Source organism: Odontesthes bonariensis, chromosome 11 (assembly GCF_027942865.1).
Source record: "Odontesthes bonariensis isolate fOdoBon6 chromosome 11, fOdoBon6.hap1, whole genome shotgun sequence".
Taxonomy (NCBI): domain Eukaryota; kingdom Metazoa; phylum Chordata; class Actinopteri; order Atheriniformes; family Atherinopsidae; genus Odontesthes; species Odontesthes bonariensis.
Window position 1 is genome coordinate 3,540,472 of NC_134516.1, and position 27,133 is coordinate 3,567,604.

At 46.5% G+C, this 27,133-nt stretch overlaps 2 protein-coding genes across 2 annotated transcripts in view; one reads left to right on the forward strand and one right to left on the reverse strand.

Moving 5' to 3' along the window:
• Nucleotides 1–15,003, forward strand: part of LOC142391489 (BCL-6 corepressor-like) — a 96,154-nt gene extending 81,151 nt beyond the window's left edge. The window contains exons 10-12 of the mRNA XM_075477271.1: nucleotides 2,093–2,170; nucleotides 2,878–3,058; nucleotides 12,017–15,003. Of these exons, the coding sequence (XP_075333386.1) occupies nucleotides 2,093–2,170; nucleotides 2,878–3,058; nucleotides 12,017–14,762 (3,005 nt within the window). The 3' untranslated portion in view covers nucleotides 14,763–15,003. The remainder of the gene's footprint in view (nucleotides 1–2,092; nucleotides 2,171–2,877; nucleotides 3,059–12,016) is intronic.
• LOC142391162 (NACHT, LRR and PYD domains-containing protein 3-like) overlaps nucleotides 1–27,133 on the reverse strand; it is a 355,109-nt gene that overhangs the window by 270,263 nt on the left and 57,713 nt on the right. The gene's annotated exons all lie outside the window — the stretch shown is intronic.

Genomic DNA, 27,133 nt, shown 5'->3' on the forward strand with positions numbered 1-27,133 from the left:
TGGTTTGGTTTGGTTTGGTCTCGCCATGGTTTGGTTTGGTTTGGTCTCGCCATGGTTTGGTTTGGTCTCGCCATGGTTTGGTTTGACCTCGCCATGGTTTGGTTTGACCTCGCCATGGTTTGGTTTGGTTTGGTCTCGCCATGGTTTGGTTTGGTTTGGTTTGGTCTCGCCATGGTTTGGTTTGGTTTGGTCTCGCCATGGTTTGGTTTGGTCTCGCCATGGTTTGGTTTGGTTTGGTCTCGCCATGGTTTGGTTTGGTTTGGTTTGGTCTCGCCATGGTTTGGTTTGGTTTGGTCTCGCCATGGTTTGGTTTGGTCTCGCCATGGTTTGGTTTGGTCTCGCCATGGTTTGGTTTGGTCTCGCCATGGTTTGGTTTGACCTCGCCATGGTTTGGTTTGGTTTGGTCTCGCCATGGTTTGGTTTGGTTTGGTTTGGTTTGGTCTCGCCATGGTTTGGTTTGGTTTGGTTTGGTCTCGCCATGGTTTGGTTTGGTTTGGTTTGGTCTCGCCATGGTTTGGTTTGGTTTGGTCTCGCCATGGTTTGGTTTGGTCTCGCCATGGTTTGGTTTGGTTTGGTTTGGTCTCGCCATGGTTTGGTTTGGTTTGGTCTCGCCATGGTTTGGTTTGGTCTCGCCACGGTTTGGTTTGACCTCGCCATGGTTTGGTTTGGTTTGGTCTCGCCATGGTTTGGTTTGACCTCGCCATGGTTTGGTTTGGTTTGTCCTCGCCATGGTCTGGTTTGGTTTGGTCTCGCCATGGTTTGGTTTGGTCTCGCCATGGTTTGGTTTGGCCTCGCCATGGTTTGGTTTGGTTTGTCCTCGCCATGGTTTGGTTTGGTCTCGCCATGGTTTGGTTTGGTTTGGCCTCGCCATGGTTTGGTTTGTCCTCGCCATGGTTTGGTTTGTCCTCGCCATGGTTTGTCCTCGCCATGGTTTGGTTTGTCCTCACCATGGTTTGGTTTGTCCTCGCCATGGTTTGTCCTCGCCATGGTTTGTCCTCGCCATGGTTTGGTTTGGCCTCGCCATGGTTTGGTTTGGCCTCGCCATGGTTTGTCCTCACCATGGTTTGTCCTCGCCATGGTTTGGTTTGGCCTCGCCATGGTTTGGCCTCGCCATGGTTTGTCCTCTCCATGGTTTGTCCTCGCCATGGTTTGGTTTGGCCTCGCCATGGTTTGTCCTCGCCATGGTTTGTCCTCGGCCTCGCCATGGTTTGTCCTCGCCATGGTTTGGTTTGTCCTCGCCATGGTTTGTCCTCGCCATGGTTTGTCCTCACCATGGTTTGTCCTCGCCATGGTTTGGTTTGGCCTCGCCATGGTTTGTCCTGGCCATGGTTTGGTTTGTCTTCGCCATGGTTTGTCCTCGCCATGGTTTGGTTTGTCCTGGCCATGGTTTGTCCTCGCCATGGTTTGGTTTGGCCTCGCCATGGTTTGTCCTCACCATGGTTTGTCCTCGGCCTCGCCATGGTTTGTCCTCGCCATGGTTTGGTTTGTCCTCACCATGGTTTGTCCTCGGCCTCGCCATGGTTTGTCCTCGCCATGGTTTGGTTTGGCCTCGCCATGGTTTGTCCTCGCCATGGTTTGGTTTGTCTTCGCCATGGTTTGTCCTCGCCATGGTTTGGTTTGTCCTGGCCATGGTTTGTCCTCGCCATGGTTTGGTTTGGCCTCGCCATGGTTTTAGCTCCACTGCCGCTCAGCCGTCAGCAGGAATTCCTCTGAATAAATAAATGCGTGGCAGCCTCGGTGTGTTTCCGTGTTAAATGCGTGGCATACTCGGTGTGTTTCGCTGTGTTTCTGTGAGCGTTGGCAGCCTCTGATCACCGCTCCCCGCCTGTTTGTTCTCCTCTCATCTCTTCCTTCCCTTTCTTCCTCCAGAGGGGTTTAATGAGGCTTGGCTGCTGAATCCCAGAGCAGCTTAGCGCCGCACACACCGACACGCCGACATGCTCCGCTGCCAGCATCCTCCGCTCAGCGGCGCGGCGGCGGCGGCGGCGGGTCGGCTGAACACAAACACTCGTCCTCTTCCCTCTGTGTGTGTGCCTCCATTGTTTTCACCCCGCTGCCTTCATCCCTCTGATCGGCTCTCTTCTGCCTGCAGACTACCTGTCTGACATCCAGGGAAGGTCGGAGGGCGATCCGGGGATCTACTGGGAGTTCTACGGCAGCTCGGTGTGCGGTGAGTCCCAACAACACTCACACCATCAGCCGGGGAAGACGTTCATACATACCAGATAATCAGGGCTGAAGTAGAATCAGGACGAGGCAAACTTCCCCGTAAAGAACCGGTTCTGGCAGGGCCGGCCCAAGCCTTTATGGGGCCTTAAGCAGAATTTCATTTGGGGCCCCCCTACCATCACCTCAGCTCCAGATGCCTCATTATTCCACAGGCTACACTGTTATGTGTGTAACGGACCCACAATCATTAGCATTATTTGTTATCATCTTACATTATACAGGTTGTTTTAAACCTTAAAGGGATAGCAAACTCATAAATATGGTTTAATTAACTTCTACATAAAGAGTGATGTATAAGTATGGCTCATTAATTTAACTACTTGAAAGTAACATCAGCAGGCTGGAGACTGCATTTATAGCAAACACGTTAAATAGTTTAATTTCTTTCAGATGTGCAATGGTGTGCAAAATATTCAAAATACAAATACAAAATAGAATCAAATGACATTCACATTATCTTACAGAAAAATAAAGTTGTAATCAAAATTAAATTCAAAATTGCTCTCGGGGCCCCCTGGTGGCGTGGGGGCCCTAAGCGACCGCATAGTTGGCATATGCCTTGGGCCGGCTCTGGGTTCTGGAGTGGGAATGAAAAGGATTTAGAGAACCGGAGGAACCTGAAACATTGTGTTGTGTTTGTTCTCGTAGAGCCAGCCAATGAAGGCGGGGCCTATGACGTTCTGGCCGACCCGCCGGGACCAGAGGAGGACGAGGAGGATGAGGAAGAGGAGGACGAGGAGCACCGCGCCAGGAGGGAGGTGTTTGAGTTCGAGCTCTCCGACCGACCGCTGCTGCCGTGCTACAACATCCAGGTGTCGCTGTCACAGGGGTGAGTCGGAACCGCTGAGGCAACGAGAACTGACCTAGGACAGGTTTACTGTCAGGGAGAACTGACCTAGGACAGGTTTACTGTCAGGGAGAACTAACTTAGGACAGGTTTACTGTCAGATAGAACTAACCTAGGACAGGTTTACTGTCAGGGAGAACTGACCTAGGACAGGTTTACTGTCAGCGAGAACTAACTTAGGACAGGTTTACTGTCAGATAGAACTAACCTAGGACAGGTTTACTGTCAGGGAGAACTGACCTAGGACAGGTTTACTGTCAGCGAGAACTAACCTAGGACAGGTTTACTGTCAGGGAGAACTGACCAAGGACAGGTTTACTGTCAGGGAGAACTGACCTAGGACAGGTTTACTGTCAGGGAGAACTGACCTAGGACAGGTTTACTGTCAGGGAGGACTGACCTAGGACAGGTTTACTGTCAGGGAGAACTGACCAAGGACAGGTTTACTGTCAGGGAGAACTAACCTAGGACAGGTTTACTGTCAGGGAGAACTAACTTAGGACAGGTTTACTGTCAGATAGAACTAACCTAGGACAGGTTTACTGTCAGGGAGAACTAACCTAGGACAGGTTTACTGTCAGGGAGAACTGACCTAGGACAGGTTTACTGTCAGGGAGAACTAACCTAGGACAGGTTTACTGTCAGATAGAACTAACTTAGGACAGGTTTACTGTCAAGGAGAACTAACCTAGGACAGGTTTACTGTCAGCGAGAACTGACCTAGGACAGGTTTACTGTCAGAACTAACCTAGGACAGGTTTACTGTCAGAACTGACCTAGGACAGGTTTAATGTCAGGGAAAACTGACCTAGGACAGGTTTACTGTCAGGGAGAACTGACCTAGGACAGGTTTACTGTCAGAACTAACCTAGGACAGGTTTACTGTCAGATAGAACTGACCTAGGACAGGTTTAATGTCAGGGAGAACTGACCTAGGACAGGTTTACTGTCAGGGAGAACTGACCTAGGACAGGTTTACTGTCAGAACTAACCTAGGACAGGTTTACTGTCAGAACTAACCTAGGACAGGTTTACTGTCAGATAGAACTAACCTAGGACAGGTTTACTGTCAGGGAGAACTAACCTAGGACAGGTTTACTGTCAGATAGAACTGACCTAGGACAGGTTTACTGTCAGATAGAACTAACCTAGGACAGGTTTACTGTCAGATAGAACTGACCTAGGACAGGTTTACTGTCAGGGAAAACTGACCTAGGACAGGTTTACTGTCAGGGAAAACTGACCTAGGACAGGTTTACTGTCAGCGAGAACTAACTTAGGACAGGTTTACTGTCAGGGAGAACTAACCTAGGACAGGTTTACTGTCAGATAGAACTAACCTAGGACAGGTTTACTGTCAGCGAGAACTAACTTAGGACAGGTTTACTGTCAGCGAGAACTGACCTAGGACAGGTTTACTGTCAGATAGAACTAACCTAGGACAGGTTTACTGTCAGGGAGAACTGACCTAGGACAGGTTTACTGTCAGGGAGAACTAACCTAGGACAGGTTTACTGTCAGGGAGAACTAACCTAGGACAGGTTTACTGTCAGATAGAACTAACTTAGGACAGGTTTACTGTCAGGGAGGACTAACCTAGAACAGGTTTACTGTCAGGGAGAACTGACCTAGGACAGGTTTACTGTCAGGGAGAACTGACCTAGGACAGGTTTACTGTCAGGGAGGACTAACCTAGGACAGGTTTACTGTCAGGGAGAACTAACCTAGGACAGGTTTACTGTCAGGGAGAACTAACCTAGGACAGGTTTACTATCGGGGAAAACTAACCTAGGACAGGTTTTCTGTCAGAACTAACCTAGGACAGGTTTACTGTCAGGGAGAACTAACCTAGGACAGGTTTACTGTCAGGGAGAACTAACCTAGGACAGGTTTACTGTCAGGGAGAACTAACCTAGGACAGGTTTACTGTCAGGGAGAACTAACTTAGGACAGGTTTACTGTCAGATAGAACTAACCTAGGACAGGTTTACTGTCAGGGAGAACTGACCTAGGACAGGTTTACTGTCAGCGAGAACTAACTTAGGACAGGTTTACTGTCAGATAGAACTAACCTAGGACAGGTTTACTGTCAGGGAGAACTGACCTAGGACAGGTTTACTGTCAGCGAGAACTAACCTAGGACAGGTTTACTGTCAGGGAGAACTGACCAAGGACAGGTTTACTGTCAGGGAGAACTGACCTAGGACAGGTTTACTGTCAGGGAGAACTGACCTAGGACAGGTTTACTGTCAGGGAGGACTGACCTAGGACAGGTTTACTGTCAGGGAGAACTGACCAAGGACAGGTTTACTGTCAGGGAGAACTGACCTAGGACAGGTTTACTGTCAGGGAGAACTAACCTAGGACAGGTTTACTGTCAGGGAGAACTAACTTAGGACAGGTTTACTGTCAGATAGAACTAACCTAGGACAGGTTTACTGTCAGGGAGAACTAACCTAGGACAGGTTTACTGTCAGGGAGAACTGACCTAGGACAGGTTTACTGTCAGGGAGAACTAACCTAGGACAGGTTTACTGTCAGATAGAACTAACTTAGGACAGGTTTACTGTCAAGGAGAACTAACCTAGGACAGGTTTACTGTCAGCGAGAACTGACCTAGGACAGGTTTACTGTCAGAACTAACCTAGGACAGGTTTACTGTCAGAACTGACCTAGGACAGGTTTAATGTCAGGGAAAACTGACCTAGGACAGGTTTACTGTCAGGGAGAACTGACCTAGGACAGGTTTACTGTCAGAACTAACCTAGGACAGGTTTACTGTCAGATAGAACTGACCTAGGACAGGTTTAATGTCAGGGAGAACTGACCTAGGACAGGTTTACTGTCAGGGAGAACTGACCTAGGACAGGTTTACTGTCAGAACTAACCTAGGACAGGTTTACTGTCAGAACTAACCTAGGACAGGTTTACTGTCAGATAGAACTAACCTAGGACAGGTTTACTGTCAGGGAGAACTAACCTAGGACAGGTTTACTGTCAGATAGAACTGACCTAGGACAGGTTTACTGTCAGGGAAAACTGACCTAGGACAGGTTTACTGTCAGGGAAAACTGACCTAGGACAGGTTTACTGTCAGCGAGAACTAACTTAGGACAGGTTTACTGTCAGGGAGAACTAACCTAGGACAGGTTTACTGTCAGATAGAACTAACCTAGGACAGGTTTACTGTCAGCGAGAACTAACTTAGGACAGGTTTACTGTCAGCGAGAACTGACCTAGGACAGGTTTACTGTCAGATAGAACTAACCTAGGACAGGTTTACTGTCAGGGAGAACTGACCTAGGACAGGTTTACTGTCAGGGAGAACTAACCTAGGACAGGTTTACTGTCAGGGAGAACTAACCTAGGACAGGTTTACTGTCAGATAGAACTAACTTAGGACAGGTTTACTGTCAGGGAGGACTAACCTAGAACAGGTTTACTGTCAGGGAGAACTGACCTAGGACAGGTTTACTGTCAGGGAGAACTGACCTAGGACAGGTTTACTGTCAGGGAGGACTAACCTAGGACAGGTTTACTGTCAGGGAGAACTAACCTAGGACAGGTTTACTGTCAGGGAGAACTAACCTAGGACAGGTTTACTATCGGGGAAAACTAACCTAGGACAGGTTTTCTGTCAGAACTAACCTAGGACAGGTTTACTGTCAGGGAGAACTAACCTAGGACAGGTTTACTGTCAGGAAGGACTAACCTAGGACAGGTTTTCTGTCAGAACTAACCTAGGACAGGTTTACTGTCAGGAAGGACTAACCTAGGACAGGTTTACTGTCAGGGAGAACTAACCTAGGACAGGTTTACTATCGGGGAGAACTAACCTAGGACAGGTTTTCTGTCAGGGAGAACTAACCTAGGACAGGTTTACTGTCAGAACTAACCTAGGACAGGTTTACTGTCAGGAAGAACTAACCTAGGACAGGTTTACTGTCAGGGAGAACTAACCTAGGACAGGTTTACTGTCAGGGAGAACTAACCTAGGACAGGTTTACTGTCAGGGAGAACTAACTTAGGACAGGTTTACTGTCAGGGAGAACTAACCTAGGACAGGTTTACTGTCAGGGAAAACTGACCTAGGACAGATTTACTGTCAGATAGAACTAACTTAGGACAGGTTTACTGTCAGAACTAACCTAGCACAGGTTTACTGTCAGATAGAACTAACCTAGGACAGGTTTACTATCTGATAGAACTAACTTAGGACAGGTTTACTGTCAGGGAGAACTAACCTAGGACAGGTTTACTGTCTGATAGAACTAACTTAGGACAGGTTTACTGTCAGATAGAACTAACCCAGGACAGGTTTACTGTCAGGGAGAACTAACCTAGGACAGGTTTACTGTCGGGGAGAACTAACCTAGAACAGGTTTACTGTCAGATAGAACTAATTAAGGACAGGTTTACTGTCAGATAGAACTAACTTAGGACAGGTTTACTGTCAGATAGAACTAACCTAGGACAGGTTTACTGTCAGATAGAACTAACTTAGGACAGGTTTACTGTCAGATAGAACTAAACTAGGACAGGTTTACTGTCAGGGAAAACTAACCAAGGACAGGTTTACTGTCAGGGAGAACTAACCTAGGACAGGTTTACTGTCAGATAGAACTAACTTAGGACAGGTTTACTGTCGGGGAGAACTAACCTAGGACAGGTTTACTGTCAGGGAGAACTAACCTAGGACAGGTTTACTGTCAGGGAGAACTGACCTAGGACAGGTTTACTGTCAGGGAGAACTGACCTAGGACAGGTTTACTGTCAGATAGAACTAACTTAGGACAGGTTTACTGTCAGATAGAACTAACCTAGGACAGGTTTACTGTCGGATAGAACTAACCTAGCACAGGTTTACTGTCAGATAGAACTAACCTAGGACAGGTTTACTGTCAGATGGAACTAACCTAGGACAGGTTTACTGTCAGGGAGAACTAACCTAGGACAGGTTTACTGTCAGGGAGAACTGACCTAGGACAGGTTTACTGTCAGATAGAACTAACCTAGGACAGGTTTACTGTCAGGGAGAACTAACCTAGGACAGGTTTACTGTCGGGGTGAACTAACCTAGGACAGGTTTACTGTCAGGGAGAACTAACCTAGGACAGGTTTACTGTCAGGGAGAACTAACCTAGGACAGGTTTACTGTCAGGGAGAACTAACCTAGGACAGGTTTACTGTCAGGGAGAACTAACTTAGGACAGGTTTACTGTCAGAACTAACCTAGGACAGGTTTACTGTTAGATAGAACTGACCTAGGACAGGTTTACTGTCAGATAGAACTAACCTAGGACAGGTTTACTGTCAGGGAGAACTGACCTAGAACAGGTTTACTGTCAGGGAGAACTAACTTAGGACAGGTTTACTGTCAGAACTAACCTAGGACAGGTTTACTGTCAGGGAGAACTAACCTAGAACAGGTTTACTGTCAGATAGAACTAACTTAGGACAGGTTTACTGTCAGGGAGAACTGACCTAGGACAGGTTTACCGTCAGATAGAACTGACATAGGACAGGTTTACCGTCAGATAGAACTAACCTAGGACAGGTTTACTGTCAGATAGAACTAACCTAGGACAGGTTTACTGTCAGAACTAACCTAGGACAGGTTTACTGTCAGAACTAACCTAGGACAGGTTTACTGTCAGATAGAACTGACTTAGGACAGGTTTACTGTCAGGGAGAACTAACCTAGGACAGGTTTACTGTCAGAGAGAACTAACCTAGGACAGGTTTACTGTCAGATAGAACTAACGTAGGACAGGTTTACTGTCAGATAGAACTAACTTAGGACAGGTTTACTGTCAGATAGAACTAACCTAGGACAGGTTTACTGTCAGATAGAACTAACTTAGGACAGGTTTACTGTCAGGGAGAACTAACCTAGGACAGGTTTACTGTCAGAGAGAACTAACGTAGGACAGGTTTACTGTCAGATAGAACTAACTTAGGACAGGTTTACTGTCAGATAGAACTAACCTAGGACAGGTTTACTGTCAGAACTAACCTAGGACAGGTTTACTGTCAGAACTAACCTAGGACAGGTTTACTGTCAGATAGAACTGACTTAGGACAGGTTTACTGTCAGGGAGAACTAACCTAGGACAGGTTTACTGTCAGAGAGAACTAACCTAGGACAGGTTTACTGTCAGATAGAACTAACGTAGGACAGGTTTACTGTCAGATAGAACTAACTTAGGACAGGTTTACTGTCAGATAGAACTAACCTAGGACAGGTTTACTGTCAGATAGAACTAACTTAGGACAGGTTTACTGTCAGGGAGAACTAACCTAGGACAGGTTTACTGTCAGAGAGAACTAACCTAGGACAGGTTTACTGTCAGGGAGAACTGACCTAGGACAGGTTTACTGTCAGAGAGAACTGACCTAGGACAGGTTTACTGTCAGAGAGAACTAACCTAGGACAGGTTTACTGTCAGATAGAACTAACGTAGGACAGGTTAACTGTCAGATAGAACTAACTTAGGACAGGTTTACTGTCAGATAGAACTAACCTAGGACAGGTTTATTGTCAGATAGAACTGACCTAGGACAGGTTTACTGTCAGACAGAACTAACCTAGGACAGGTTTACTGTCAGACAGAACTGACCTTGGACAGGTTTACTGTCAGGGAGGACTAACCTAGGACAGGTTTACTGTCAGAGAGAACTAACCTAGGACAGGTTTACTGTCAGATAGAACTAACCTAGGACAGGTTTACTGTCAGGGAGAACTAACTTAGGACAGGTTTACTGTTAGATAGAACATTGGCGCCCATAATAATAGCGAAAATCGATTGTTTTTTAGGCTATGGACAGTGTATTTTTATTTCCTAGGAAATGAAATCCCTCTAATTTTCGTAAACAAAATGAAAAAAGAATTTTGCACCTGGCTTTATCATATATTCAGATCTATCTTCCGGAAATATATGCAAATGTGCGCATATTTAATTTTTCATACTTGTATAAGTAATCAACTGAGGAAGTTTCATGGTGATATGTTTTATTTTAAAATATTACCCTATTCACCTGTAGCGTGTCGTCTTATCCCCTTAACGCCTATTTTCGCATATATGCTACAAACCGTTTGACTCAATCAACCAGCTGAGATAGCATCTTTATTCCCCCAATGCCAGTTAGTCCATATTCACTACGGACCTAGGAACCTTTATATAAATAAATATGTAAAAAAAAACATTGTTTTTTCTCTGTTATATTACTGTGTTGTTGTTATCTTATAGTTGACCATTATGCCTGTTGTCGCAAATTTGCAACATACCAAAATTTCTATTTATTTTTTGTGCAAAAGTGAAATTAATAATCTCGGCATTATTTACCATCTTCTTAAAGTCTAAAACACACACAAAACATTTTTTTATATACAGCTATATAAATTCAGGCGTTAAGGGGTTAAACGTTGCCCCCTGTCCAAACCCTCCTCCGGCCCCCCAGGACCACGTCGGGTCCAGAGGAGGCGCTGCTGAACAAAGGGCCTAACGAGGGGCCCACCCGCACACTTTGTGTCATTCCCTCTTCTTCCTTCCCTGCTCCGACACGTCTCTGCGCACTCAGACACCAATTAGGCGGCAGCGAGCAGCTCGGGGGGGGGAAGGAAAAGGAGAGCGAGGACAGACGGAGAGGTCGTTAACGAGGATCGCATCGCCGAACGACGCGGCTAATTGGCTTCCACTTCGTCTTCCTCCCCTGTCGCTCTCCTTCTCCGCCTCTCTCCTTCTGCTCTCCCTGCGTCTCCGTGGCGTCTGATGTCGCATTATTGGCTCTTCCCGGATGCGAGGCCGCCGCGCTCGCCACGGCTGCGGCTGCTTAGCATTCAGGCAGCGACCACAGCAACGTGTGTGTGTTACGCTGCCCTTGACACGCACAGATCCGCAGACATCGTGGATCAATAACGTTTCCGGACGTTTTCAGCAGCACAATCTAAGTTTTTATCAGGATGATCTGAATAAAAGTCTGAGATTAAAGAAGTAAAACTGCATTAAAAGAACAAAAGAAATACATTTGCATCCTTATGTTTTACAGGAAAATTACTTTTAGATAAAAACATAAAATTAAGACGTTTAAAAAAGTAAAAAGTTCAGTTTTAAGAAATAAAAATGTAAGTTAAAAAGGTATTAAAGTTCACATGAAGTAAAAAAAAAAAGCTTTATTGTTTATCAAAAATTACGTACGTTGGGGCACGCGCTGGACGCCGTAGTCGTGCAGCTCCGCCCACACACGATACCCTTTAAATACGTACGAGGTCGTCAGGGTGGACGTGTGTGCCAAGTTTCATGACTTTGCGATGATGATAAGGCTTTCAAATCACAACCGCCATCACACGATTTTCAACGCTTGGCCACGCCCACACCGTTCAGAGTTTGGAAAAGTTTCTCCATGATTCTTTCCCCCCATGTCTTAAGAGTAACCTGGCCAAGTTTGAAGTCTGTAGCATTAAATCTGTAGGAGGAGTTTGATCAAATGCAAGGCGTGGAATCGGTCAAAAATGGCACCAAAACTCACTTTCCATCCAAAATGGCCGCCTTCCTGTGGACGTGGGACCATGGCGGCATGAAACTTTTTTGTGCGTCTGGGCATGATGAATGAGTGTACCGAATTTTGTCATCCCACGCGAAACTAACCCCAATGCGGGGACCGTTTTTAAGCATCGTAGGGGGCGCTACAGAGTCAATGAGCAACTCCCAAAAATATAAAGTTTAGATTCTTTCATGTCGTCGACTGGCAGGTGGCGTTCGCAAAATTTCAAGAGTTTTCGAGTTCCTTTTGCAAAGAATAAGAATAACGGAGAAAAATAATAATCTTTACAGATACAATAGGGTCCTTGCAGTTTCACTGCTCGGTCCCAAATAACTGTCAGAACTACCTTTAAAGGGTTATTTTTGTGTCATTCTAACGTTTTCTTCCCTCTTTCAGGCGCAGGAACTGGCTCCTCCTCGCTGATGTCCTGGGTCGCCTTCGGATGACGCCTCGCTCCTTCCGCCGCCTCTTCCCTCAGCTCAACGTGCAGTTCGTGCCCGAGGACGAGTTTTACCGGCAGGCGTCGCTGTCGCAGCTCCTGACGGGGCCCGATGAGCAGGAGCTGGCCTCCTTCAGGCCGGACGTCAAGGACCCTCTGGAGCTGGTGGAGGCCACCCCCGAGCTGGCCGGCATGCTGGGTTCATCCCTGGAGTTCGTGGATAGTCGCTGGGACTGCCTGGAAGCTTCTCCACCCCCAACACCGTCTCCTCCACCGTCACCGAGACGACTTCGGTGCGCTGCACCTCCATCACTTCCACTGCAACAGGAAACAGAAGCTGGTGCTCAAAGCAGGGCCACAGAGTTCAGCTGCAGACCTAAACAGGTCGGATGTTCTGTCCCAGCAACCAAATTAGATGCCAGCATGTGGGAAGCACAAAAACAGGACAGTCAGCGTCCTAGGGTCAGCGATTCTGCTCATCCAGACCCAAAGACAGACTCCAGCATGTGGAAACAGCAAAAACAGGACAGTCAGCGTCCTAGGGTCAATGATTCTGCTCATCCAGACCCAAAGACGGACTCCAGCATGTGGAAACAGCAAAAACAGGACAGTCAGCGTCCTAGGGTCAGCGATTCTGCTCATCCAGACCTGAAGACGGACTCCAGCATGTGGAAACAACAAAGACAGGACAGTCAGCGTCCTAGGGTCAGCGATTCTGCTCATCCTGACCCAAAGACGGACTCCAGCATGTGGAAACAACAAAGACAGGACAGTCAGCATCCTAGGGTCAATGATTCTGCTCATCCAGACCCAAAGACGGACTCCAGCATGTGGAAACAACAAAGACAGGACAGCCAGCATCCTAGGGTCAGCGATTCTGCTCATCCAGACCCAAAGACGGACTCCAGCATGTCGAAACAACAAAGACAGGACAGCCAGCGTCCTAGGGTCAGCGATTCTGCTCATCCAGACCCAAAGACGGACTCCAGCATGTCGAAACAACAAAAACAGGACAGCCAGCATCCTAGGGTCAGCGATTCTGCTCATCCAGACCCAAAGACAGACTCCAGCATGTCGAAACAACAAAGACAGGACAGCCAGCATCCTAGGGTCAATGATTCTGCTCATCCAGACCCAAAGACGGACTCCAGCATGTGGAAACAGCAAAAACAGGATAGTCAGCGTCCTAGGGTCAGCGATTCTGCTCATCCAGACCCAAAGACAGACTCCAGCATGTGGGAAGCACAAAGACAGGGCAGTCAGCGTCCTAGGGTCAATGATTCTGCTCATCCAGACACAAAGACAGACTCCAGCATGTGGAAACAACAAAAACAGGACAGTCAGCGTCCTAGGGTCAGCGATTCTGCTCATCCAGACCCAAAGACAGACTCCAGCATGTGGAAACAGCAAAAACAGGACAGTCAGCATCCTAGGGTCAGCGATTCTGCTCATCCAGACCCAAAGACGGACTCCAGCATGTGGAAACAGCAAAAACAGGACAGTCAGCATCCTAGGGTCAATGATTCTGCTCATCCAGACACAAAGACGGACTCCAGCATGTGGAAACAGCAAAAACAGGACAGTCAGCGTCCTAGGGTCAGCGATTCTGCTCATCCAGACCCAAAGACAGACTCCAGCATGTGGAAACAGCAAAAACAGGACAGTCAGCGTCTTAGGGTCAATGATTCTGCTCATCCAGACCCGAAGACGGATTCCAGCATGTGGAAACAGCAAAAACAGGACAGTCAGCATCCTAGGGTCAATGATTCTGCTCATCCAGACACAAAGACGGACTCCAGCATGTGGAAACAACAAAAACAGGACAGTCAGCATCCTAGGGTCAATGATTCTGCTCATCCAGACCTGAAGACGGACTCCAGCATGTCGAAACAGCAAAGACAGGGCAGTCAGCGTCCTAGGGTCAGCGATTCTGCTCATCCAGACACAAAGACAGACTCCAGCATGTGGAAACAGCAAAAACAGGACAGTCAGCATCCTAGGGTCAATGATTCTGCTCATCCAGACACAAAGACAGACTCCAGCATGTGGAAACAACAAAAACAGGACAGTCAGCATCCTAGGGTCAGCGATTCTGCTCATCCAGACCTGAAGACGGACTCCAGCATGTCGAAACAGCAAAGACAGGGCAGTAAAACCTCAGGAAATGCCCCCTTTAAATCCGACACAACGGCCGATGCTAACATTTGGGAACCACAGCGGCTGCGAAGAAGGAGCGCCGGGAATTCTGACACCAAATTGGACACTCGTGTATCAGAACCAGCTCGACTTCGGAGAAAGAGACCGGCACATTTAAATGGCGAAGTGAAAGCCAACGTGTGGAAACATCAAGGAAAAGCAAGCAGGGTTTTAAATTCCTCAAATCCAGTTGCTGCTTCTGAACCACAACGACTGCGAAGTAAGAATTCTGGGATGTCCAGCGCTGCCAAGCCGGACTCCTGGGGTCAGGGAGCAAAGAGCGCCACTGGCACCTGCACAGCACCCAAAAGGGAAGCTAACTCCGGCGAGGACCACGTCCAAGTCGGGAAGACCGTAACTTTGGACGCTGCCTGGCAAAGGAACTTGACCAATGTCAGAGTCCACATCAGGGACCTAGGGATAAAGGTCGGTACCGTTCATAGGGACCTGAAGAAGGATCCGGGGACAGTGGTGGGAAAGGTTTCCAGAACCAAAACAAGGTCCTGAATCCCATGGAAACAAACCGAGCTGCTGCTACACTGAGAAACTGGGACAGTCGCCTCTGAACGGCTTCATATTTGTTATGTGTAAACTGTAAATATTCTTTTTTTTATTTATGAGCACATATTTGATCTTTGTTGTTTGTATCTGATGTTGATATGATGGCGTTTGTGTTGACGTGGTGTGAGTGCTGGTCATGTTTAGGAATCCTGTTACCAAACTATTGCTGTCCAATAAACATGAAGACAGAAGAAAAAAAGGTCTGAGTTATTCCTTCATATCATCTGTGGATCAGGGCGATGAAGGCCAACACATAAGGCTTCTTCTGGTGTCAGCGTACATGCTTTAGTGATGGTTGCCAGGTTCAGTCAGGTTTTAAAGAGGGGACTTTGGCTGAAAAATGACACATTTGACCATATTTGGACCAATTATGTGACAAAACACCTTCAGGTGCTTAATTTGACATAATATATATTTCACACAACCCTGGTATTTATTTAATTATTTAAAGACTGTGGATGAACTCTATCTGAGGCTAATGTTCCAGCAGAGTTAGCTAAAGACTGTGGATGAACTCTATCTGAGGCTAATGTTCCAGCAGAGTTAGCTAAAGACTGTGGATGAACTCTATCTGAGGCTAATGTTCCAGCAGAGTTAGCTAAAGACTGTGGATAAACTCTATCTGAGGCTAATGTTCCAGCAGAGTTAGCTAAAGACTGTGGATGAACTCTATCTGAGGCTAATGTTCCAGCAGAGTTAGCTAAAGACTGTGGATAAACTCTATCTGAGACTAATGTTCCAGCAGAGTTAGTTAAAGACTGTGGATGAACTCCATCTGAGGCTAATGTTCCAGCAGAGTTAGCTAAAGACTGTGGATGAACTCCATCTGAGGCTAATGTTCCAGCAGAGTTAGCTAAAGACTGTGGATGAACTCCATCTGAGGCTAATGTTCCAGCAGAGTTAGCTAAAGACTGTGGATAAACTCTATCTGAGGCTAATGTTCCAGCAGAGTTAGCTAAAGACTGTGGATGAACTCCATCTGAGGCTAATGTTCCAGCAGAGTTAGCTAAAGACTGTGGATGAACTCCATCTGAGGCTAATGTTCCAGCAGAGTTAGCTACAGACTGTGGATGAACTCTATCTGAGGCTAATGTTCCAGCAGAGTTAGCTACAGACTGTGGATGAACTCTATCTGAGGCTAATGTTCCAGCAGAGTTAGCTAAAGACTGTGCAGCCACTTTTCATCCCACTGTTTTAACAACTTGGTCCAGTTCAAAGCTGGATGTTAACATCAGGAGAAGTGGACCAGGAAGTGACCCTTGTGGAGCTCCAGAGAGAATTTTTCTTTCCGTTCACTTAAACCGACCTGTTGAAAATAACCTGCTGTGACAGCTTTAATTAGAGCTGTTTCTGCGCTCTGATTGGCTCTGAAACCTGAGCACATGATAAATTCTGTTATTTATAAGAAAGAAAAGGAAGACTGGGTCCGTAGTTACTGATGAGAGGTGGATGCAGGTGACGGAGGGTGGTGCACCTCAACATGTTCAAACACCAAATCCCTGGAGTTGGATCCCTAACAAACAGCCCATCCCGACGCCCTCCAGCCAGCAGGGGGCGATAACACCGGCAGGTTTGGCTGCCCTCTGAGAGCTGCAGCCTGAGGGCAGGGTGATCAGTTTGGATTGAGCTCAGCTGCAGGTGGAGCAGCTTTCTGCTGGAGATGGGTGAGTCTGACTTTAGCTTTTTATGGCTCAAAACTTTAAACATGTAGATAAATCAAAACTTTGTTTGACTTATTGCACATGAAACTTTACACATTTAGCTTTTCACTTGGTTCAGACGGATTTTTCTGTTGTTTTATGCTTATTTTCTTCAGCCGGAAAACAAATTCAAGATAATTCTGATAATAAATTTGGAAATCAGCTGCGTTTGAATTAAGTTTAATTTGTCCAATTTGAATTTGAACCTGGTGAAAACATGTTAGTTTCACTTCGTCAGATTTGGCTTGTTGGTTATTTTGTGGGTGGTTTTGAGCTGAAATCAAATTTATTTTAGATGTAGTTTTGCTCCTCGCTTTGAGCTTTTTACATGAATATTTTTATTGGTTATGGACTATTGGGTTTTGATTGTTTTCTTGCTTGGTTTTATTCTTCAGAGCAGCACAGGACCTGACTTGGTGTCAGACTCGGTCTCGGGCCGTGTCCGGGCCGTGTCCGGGCCGTGTCCGGGCCTCTGAACGCGTCTTCTTCGGGTGTTTTTAACCACATTTGTGACGGTCCTCACAGACGTACAAGTTCCAGTGAGGTGACTCACTCGCTTCTCTAAAACTGGAAAAACTGTTTTCTCTGGGATGAAAGAAAGATGAGTCATTCGCAAGTTTTTCTCTTTTCTTTTGTGCTTCTGTCGTCCATCTCAGGCGTTGCCACCGAGGACGTGCGCAGGCCTTGTTGCCCGGCCGGCAGCACATCTGCCCCCTGTTAATTAAATAAAAATAACATTAAACAAAGTAAAACCTGAAGTTTCATAACGATTCCAAGGTCACATCTGGACCCGAGCTGGAGATCACAGCTGCAGAATCTCTGAGACAAAGATAAACTAACATCTGATGTGGCCGATTTTCACTTTGTGGGTATTATTAAACGTTTTAAAAGCCAAGAAAACATTTTAGCAACCAGATAATCAACAGGCTGCAGATTAAAAACAGTCGGAGGTGAAGAAAAATACCCAGTCTGACCCAAAGTTAATGAAGGTCGTTAATTTATTCGCCTAATTTGCATGTGGTGACATCACTGATGACATCACACTGGATTTTGAACACATTTCCACATTTTTGTTATTTTTCCCTTTTTGATCCTTTTCTGAACTCATGAACATAACTATGAACAAAGATGTTCCAACTTCTGATCTTTTTCATCTTTTTCTCTCATTTTATCCACATAAAAACAGAAAATCAGTAAAATGAACGTCGGTAAGAATCAAGAGAGCGGGTCGTCCAGTAACCGGAATGTTGGCGGAGGACAAATTTCATATATATATATATGTGCATGACAGTGAATCTAAATGAGACTTTAAACTTGTTTTATTCAGTTTGGTGACGTCTAACAGGTTAACTTACCCCAAACAGTCATGTTTGTTTTCTTATTGCATATCAGATATCTGCCATTAAGTTGTTTTTATTCGGTTCATAAATCTTAGTTCACTCTTAGACACGTTTCTGGACACATTGGTGGAAACACATTAAAGATATTTAATCGGTTTTATCTCATTGAAGTTTCGGATCGTGTGTGTGGCTTTTCGATCAGCTGACGGCAAGGAAACAAAAATAAACATCTGGTCTTTGTTCTTTGCACCAAAACGAGTAAATATTTGTGATAAATTGGGCATTTTGTCAAAGTCTGAAACAGGAAGTTTCAGGGGACCCTTTGGTCTGGAGTGGCTCTGAGTTTGAATCCTTGTGGTGTCCCACAGGGCTCGTTTCTGGGCCCCCTTGCTTTTTGATCAGATGACTGCTTTGATTTTAGATTAAATTCAGTTTTATGTCTTCTTCAGTGATGGGATCTCTGGCGTAACTGAGAGGATATTTTTGATCTGATGTTGGGCTGATTGCTCCCGCAGGCAGACGAGCTGAAACATGTTTTAATCTCACCTGATATCCACATCGGGATTCTTCTCTCCTTTAATCTCTTGGTTTGTTCCCTGAAGACGCACAGACGGCTGCCGTGTGTCATCGTGTTGCCGGTTTACACCTTCAGCACTGAAGCTGCTCACGTCCTGCCCAGGCGACAGATGTCTGAGATCCAGCCAGGGTTACCCCCCTGAAAGCAGCTCCTGATTCGTGTTTCAGACGAACCGATTCATCAAAGTTGTGATTGTGGGGAAACTCTGATGTGACGGACTGCTCCTTTAACACTTGCCGAGTGTTTGTGTGTATGTGTGTGTACGAGTGTGTAACTGTGTGTGTGTAACTGTGTGTGTACAAGAGTGTGTAACTGTGTGTGTGTAACTGTGTGTGTACGAGCGTGTGTAACTGTGTGTGTGTAACTGTGTGTGTACGAGTGTGTGTAACTGTGTGTGTGTAACTGTGTGTGTGTGTGTGTGTAACTGTGTGTGTGTGTAACAGTGTGTGTATGTAACTGTGTGTGTAACTGTGTGTGTGTAACTGTGTGTGTGTACGAGTGTGTAACTGTGTGTGTGTGTACGAGTGTGTGTAACTGAGTGTGTGTAACAGTGTGTGTAACTGTGTGTGTGTACGAGTGTGTAACTGTGTGTGTGTGTACGAGTGTGTGTAACTGTGTGTGTGTAACTGTGTGTGTGTACGAGTGTGTAACTGTGTGTGTGTGTACGAGTGTGTGTAACTGAGTGTGTGTAACTGAGTGTGTGTAACTGTGTGTGTGTATGAGTGTGTAACTGTGTGTGTGTACGAGTGTGTAACTGTGTGTGTGTACGAGTGTGTAACTGTGTGTGTGTAACTGTGTGTGTGTAACTGAGTGTGTGTAACTGAGTGTGTGTAACTGAGTGTGTGTAACTGAGTGTGTGTAACTGTGTGTGTGTACGAGTGTGTAACTGTGTGTGTGTGTGTACGAGTGTGTGTAACTGAGTGTGTGTAACTGAGTGTGTGTAACTGAGTGTGTGTAACTGTGTGTGTACGAGTGTGTAACTGTGTGTGTGTGTGTATGAGTGTGTGTAACTGTGTGTGTGTAACTGAGTGTGTGTAACTGAGTGTGTGTAACTGTGTGTGTGTACGAGTGTGTAACTGTGTGTGTGTGTGTACGAGTGTGTGTAACTGAGTGTGTGTAACTGAGTGTGTGTAACTGTGTGTGTGTATGAGTGTGTAACTGTGTGTGTGTATGAGTGTGTGTAACTGTGTGTGTGTAACTGAGTGTGTGTAACTGTGTGTGTGTAACTGAGTGTGTGTAACTGAGTGTGTGTGTGTAACTGAGTGTGTGTAACTGAGTGTGTGTACGAGTGTGTAACTGTGTGTGTGTGTGTGTGTAACTGAGTGTGTGTGTAACTGAGTGTGTGTAACTGTGTGTGTGTGTGTGTGTGTGTAACTATGTGTGTAACTGTGTGTGTAACTGAGTGTGTGTAACTGTGTGTGTGTGTGTAACTGTGTGTGTGTAACTGAGTGTGTGTAACTGTGTGTGTGTGTGTGTGTGTGTGTGTAACTGAGTGTGTGTAACTGTGTGTGTGTGTGTGTAACTGTGTGTGTGTAACTGAGTGTGTGTAACTGTGTGTGTGTGTGTGTGTGTGTGTGTAACTGAGTGTGTGTAACTGTGTGTGTGTGTGTGTGTGTGTGTGTAACTGAGTGTGTGTAACTGTGTGTGTGTGTGTAACTGTGTGGCTGCTGAACGCCGGGCTGAAGATGACGGATTAAATTGCTAATGTGCCTCAGGGTGTGTGTGTGTGTGTGTGTGTGTGCGTGTGTGTGTGTGTGTGTGTGTGTGTGTGTGTGTGTCGGCTGTTTAGCGAGACGAGCAGCGCAGCCGATGAATATTTAAACGGAGGCAGAGCGGCCATCATTTATTGATGCTGCTGAGGGGGAAGATGAATCGCCCGTCTGTGCGCTGGAAGCAGCCGGCGCCGAGCGGCCGATGGAGGCGGCGAGCTGAGATTCAGACTCTGAACATTTCACCTGGGACTCCTGCCAGCTTCAATAAAGACTCATCAGGTCATAAAAAGGCAGGTTTACGTCTCCCAGAACAACTTTCTGAAAGGACTGATGTCCTCTCAGAGACTCTGAAGGTTTCCACAAAGACTCTGAAGGTTTCCGTAAAGACTCTGAAGGTTTCCACAAAGACTCTGAAGGTTTCCGTAAAGACTCTGAAGGTTTCCGTAAAGACTCTGAAGGTTTCCCTAAAGACTCTGAAGGTTTCCCTAAAGACTCTGAAGGTTTCCCTAAAGACTCTGAAGGTTTCCCTAAAGACTCTGAAGGTTTCCCTAAAGACTCTGAAGGTTTCCGTAAAGACTCTGAAGGTTTCCCTAAAGACTCTGAAGGTTTCCGTAAAGACTCTGAAGGTTTCCGTAAAGACTCTGAAGGTTTCCCTAAAGACTCTGAAGGTTTCCCTAAAGACTCTGAAGGTTTCCGTAAAGACTCTGAAGGTTTCCCTAAAGACTCTGAAGGTTTCCACAAAGACTCTGAAGGTTTCCGTAAAGACTCTGAAGGTTTCCCTAAAGACTCTGAAGGTTTCCGTAAAGACTCTGAAGGTTTCCCTAAAGACTCTGAAGGTTTCCACAAAGACTCTGAAGGTTTCCGTAAAGACTCTGAAGGTTTCCGTAAAGACTCTGAAGGTTTCCCTAAAGACTCTGAAGGTTTCCCTAAAGACTCTGAAGGTTTCCGTAAAGACTCTGAAGGTTTCCCTAAAGACTCTGAAGGTTTCCGTAAAGACTCTGAAGGTTTCCGTAAAGACTCTGAAGGTTTCCGTAAAGACTCTGAAGGTTTCCGTAAAGACTCTGAAGGTCATAAAACGGCAGGTTTACGTCTCCCAAACCAAATTTTTTGAAAGGACTGATGTCATCTGAGGCTGTAGGGTTCCATAGGACTCTGACAGGTTTCAGGGCTTAAACACCAGAGAACTTTCTGCTGGTGATGCAGTTGTTGGCCAGATGTTTGTGGGAAAGGCCAATACTTTGAAAGATCTGCTCCAGGACCTGGGAGGACCATGGGAAACCACGCTGCTCCTCCTGAATCTGAGCTTGGACAGGCGGTCGGAGCCTCTCATGTTCTGGGTCCATGTTCTGGGGTCCTTGTTCTGGGGTCCATGTTCTGGGGTCCTTGTTCTGGGGTCCTTGTTCTTGGGTCCTTGTTCTTGGGTCCTTGTTCTTGGGTCCTTGTTCTGGGGTTCTTGTTCTGGGTCCATGTTTTGGGTCCATGTTCTGGGTCCATGTTCTGGGGTCCTTGTTCTGGGGTCCATGTTCTGGGGTCCATGTTCTGGGGTCCATGTTCTGGGGTCCATGTTCTGGGGTCCTTGTTCTGGGGTCCATGTTCTGGGGTCCATGTTCTGGGTCCATGTTCTGGGGTCCATGTTCTGGGGTCCTTGTTCTGGGGTCCTTGTTCTGGGTCCTTGTTCTGGGGTCCTTGTTCTGGGTCCATGTTCTGGGGTCCTTGTTCTGGGGTCCTTGTTCTGGGTCCATGTTCTGGGGTCCATGTTCTGGGGTCCATGTTCTGGGGTCCATGTTCTGGGGTCCATGTTCTGGGGTCCTTGTTCTGGGTCCATGTTCTGGGGTCCTTGTTCTGGGTCCTTGTTCTGGGGTCCTTGTTCTGGGTCCATGTTCTGGGGTCCTTGTTCTGGGTCCATGTTCTGGGGTCCTTGTTCTGGGGTCCTTGTTCTGGGGTCCTTGTTCTGGGTCCTTGTTCTGGGGTCCATGTTCTGGGGTCCATGTTCTGGGGTCCTTGTTCTGGGTCCTTGTTCTGGGGTCCATGTTCTGGGGTCCATGTTCTGGGGTCCATGTTCTGGGGTCCATGTTCTGGGGTCCATGTTTTGGGTCCATGTTCTGGGGTCCATGTTCTGGGTCCATGTTCTGGGGTCCATGTTTTGGGTCCATGTTTTGGGTCCATGTTCTGGGGTCCATGTTCTGGGGTCCATGTTCTGGGTCCTTGTTCTGGGGTCCATGTTCTGGGGTCCATGTTCTGGGGTCCATGTTTTGGGTCCATGTTCTGGGGTCCATGTTCTGGGTCCATGTTCTGGGGTCCATGTTTTGGGTCCATGTTTTGGGTCCATGTTTTGGGGTCCTTGTTCTGGGGTCCTTGTTCTGGGGTCCATGTTCTGGGTCCAAAGTGGTTCTGGTTCACGGAGGGAGTTGGACTCCACCAGTTCTGCCCCTCGTCACCAGTCCTGTTTGTGGTTCCATGGACAGCATCTGGAGGTGTGGTCGGGGGGAGGAGGGAACCTCAGGGTTCCATCTTTATGCAGATGATGTGGTTCTGTTGGCTTCTTCAGGACCTTCAGTTCACAGCTGAGTGATGCAGCCAGGATGAAGGTCCAGTTCCAGATCTGAGGCCTCGGTTCTGAACCTCCGGGTCAGATGGTTGGATGATGGATGGATGGATTGATGGTAGGATGGATGGAGGATAGATGGTTGGATGATGGATGGAAAGATGGAGGGTGGATTTATGGATGGATGAATGATGGATGGATGGAGGGTTGGATGATGGATGGATGATGGAGGGTTGGATGGATGGATGGATGATGGATGGAGGGTGGATTTATGGATGGATGGTTGATGGCTGGAGGGTTGGATGATGGAAGGATGATGGAGGGATGGATGGATGGAAGGATGGATGGAAGGTTGGATGGAAGGATGGATGGAAGGTTGGATGATGGATTGATGATGGAGGGTTGGATGGAAGGATGGATGGAAGGTTGGATGATGGATGGATGATGGAGGGTTGGATGGATGGATGGATGGAAGGTTGGATGATGGATGGATGATGGAGGGTTGGATGGATGGATGGATGATGGATGGAGGGTTGGATGATGGATGGATGGTGGATTTATGGATGGATGGAAGGTTGGATGATGGATGGATGATGGAGGGTTGGATGGATGGATGGATGATGGATGGAGGGTTGGATGATGGAAGGATGATGGAGGGATGGATGGATGGATGGAAGGATGGATGGTTGGTTGGTTGGATGGATGGATGGATGAATGAAGGTTGGATGATGGATGGATGAAGGTTGGATGGATTATGGATGGATTATGGATGGATGGATGGAGGATGGATGGATAGATGGATGGATGATGGATGGATGGATGGATGAAGGATGGATGGATGAATGATGGATGGATGAAGGTTGGATGGATTATGGATGGATGGATGGATGATGGATGGATGAAGGTTGGATGGATTATGGATGGATGATGGATGGATGAATGATGGATGGATGGATGGATGGATGGATGGATTATGGATGGGTGGGTGGATGGATGATGGATGGATGAAGGATGGATGGATGAATGATGGATGGATGGATGGATTATGGATGGATGATGGATGGATGAAGGATGGATGGATGAATGATGGATGGATGGATGGATGGATGGATGAAGGATGGATTATGGATGGGTGGGTGGATGGATGAAGGATGGATGGATGGATGGATGATGGATGGATGAAGGTTGGATGGATTATGGATGGATGATGGATGGATGGATGGATGGATGAATGATGGATGGATGGATGATGGATGGATTATGGATGGATGGATGAAGGATGGATGGATGGATGGATGAAGGATGGATGGATGGATGGATGAAGGATGGATGGATGGATGGATGGATGAAGGATGGATGGATGGTAGGATGGATGGATGAAGGATGGATGGATGGATGGATGGATGGATGGATGAATGATGGATGGATGGATGAATGATGGATGGATGGATGGATGGATGAAGGATGGATTATGGATGGGTGGGTGGATGGATGGATGAAGGATGGATGGATGAATGATGGATGGATGGATGGATGAAGGATGGATTATGGATGGATGATGGATGGATGATGGATGAAGGATGGATGGATGGATGAATGATGGATGGATGGATGGATGGATGGATGGATGGATGAAGGTTGGATGGATTATGGATGGATGGATGATGGATGGATGAAGGATGGATGGATGAATGATGGATGGATGGATGGATGGATGAAGGATGGATTATGGATGGATGATGGATGGATGGATGAATGATGGATGGATGGATGGATTATGGATGGGTGGGTGGATGGATGGATGATGGATGGATGAAGGTTGGATGGATTATGGATGGATTATGGATGGATGAAGGATGGATGGATGGATGGATGGATTATGGATGGATGGATTATGGATGGATGGATGGATGAATGATGGATGGATGGATGGATGGATGAAGGATGGATTATGGATGGGTGGGTGGATGGATGGATGATGGATGGATGAAGGTTGGATGGATGAAGGATGGATGGATGAAGGATGGATGGATGGATGGATGAAGGATGGATGGATGGATGGATGGATGAAGGATGGATGGATGAAGGATGGATGGATGGATGGATGAAGGATGGATGGATGGATGGATTATGGATGGATGGATGGATGGATTATGGATGGATGGATGGATGGATTATGGATGGATGGATGGATGAAGGATGGATGGATGGATGGATTATGGATGGATGGATGAAGGATGGATGGATGGATGGATGGATGGATGGATGAAGGATGGATGGATGGATGAATGATGGATGGATGGATGGATGGATGAAGGATGGATTATGGATGGATGGATGGATGGATGAAGGATGGATGGATGAAGGATGGATGGATGGATGGATGGATGAAGGATGGATGGATGGATGGATGAAGGATGGATGAATGAAGGATGGATGGATGAATGAAGGATGGATGGATGGATGGATGGTAGGATGGATGGTTGGATGAAGGATGGATGGATGGATGGATGGATGGATGGATGAATAAAGGATGGATTGATGGATGGATGAATGAAGGATGGATGGATGGATGAATGATGGTAGGATGGATGGATGGATGAATGATGGATGGATGGATGGATGGATGGATGAAGGATGGATGGATGGATGAATGATGGATTATGGACGGAAGGATGGATGATGGATGGATGGATGGATGGATTATGGATGGATGGATGAATGATAGATGGATGGAAGAATGGATTATGGACGGATGGATGAATGATGGATGGATGGAAGAATGGATTATGGATGGATGGATGAATGATGGATGGATGGATTATGGATGGATGGATGAATGATGGATGGATGGATTATGGATGGATGGATGAATGATGGATGGAAGGATGGATGGATGGATGGATTATGGATGGATGGATGAATGATGGATGGATGGATGGATTATGGATGGATGGATGAATGATGGATGGATGGATTATGGATGGATGGATGAATGATGGATGGAAGGATGGATGGATTATGGATGGATGGATGAATGATGGATGGATGGATGGATGGATTATGGATGGATGGATGAATGATGGATGGATGGATTATGGATGGATGGATGGATGAATGATGGATGGAAGGATGGATGGATTATGGATGGATGGATGAATGATGGATGGATGGATGGATTATGGATGGATGGATGAATGATGGATGGATGGATTATGGATGGATGGATGAATGATGGATGGAAGGATGGATGGATTATGGATGGATGGATGAATGATGGATGGATGAATGATGGATGGATGGATTATGGATGGTTGGATGAATGATGGATGGATGAAGGTTGGATGGATGGATGGATGAATGATGGATGGATGAAGGTTGAATGATGGATGGATGAAGGATGGATGAATGATGGATGGATGGATGAAGGTTGGATGAATGATGGATGGATGAAGGTTGGATGAATGATGGATGGATGAAGGTTGGATGAATGGATGGATGAATGATGGATGGATGAAGGTTGGATGAATGGATGGATGGATGAATGGATGGATGAAGGTTGGATGAATGATGGATGGATGAATGGATGGATGAATGATGGATGGATGAAGGTTGGATGAATGATGGATGGATGAATGGATGGATGAATGATGGATGGATGAATGATGGATGAATGATGGATGGATGGATTATGGATGGTTGATGAATGATGGATGATGGATTATGGATGGTTGGATGAATGATGGATGGATGAAGGTTGGATGGATGGATGGATGAATGATGGATGAATGATGGATGGATGAAGGTTGGATGGATGGATGGATGAATGGATGGATGAATGATGGATGGATGAAGGTTGGATGGATGAATGATGGATGGATGAAGGTTGGATGAATAGATGGATGGATGAATGATGGATGAATGATGGATGGATGAAGGTTGGATGAATAGATGGATGGATGAATGGATGGATGAATGATGGATGGATGAAGGTTGGATGAATGATGGATGGATGAAGGTTGGATGGATGGATGGATGAATGATGGATGGATGAAGGTTGGATGAATGGATGGATGGATGAATGGATGGATGAATGATGGATGGATGAAGGTTGGATGAATGATGGATGGATGAAGGTTGGATGGATGGATGGATGAATGATGGATGGATGAAGGTTGGATGAATGATGGATGGATGAAGGTTGGATGAATGATCAGTGTTGTAGAATCAGTGCATTTATCTGAACCGTCTCGGTGGCGTCTTTGATCTGAGGGTCACAGCGAGGTCGTTTCATGTTTCCACGCCGACGGGTCGGAGAATAGCGGCGACCTTCGAAGAGCCGCGCAAACAAAAGAGAGAAGAAGAAAAAGGTTCAGAGGAATGCACGAGAGAGAGAGCGCGCGTGTGTGGAGGAGAGAGAGCATAATGCAGACGGTTTCAAGG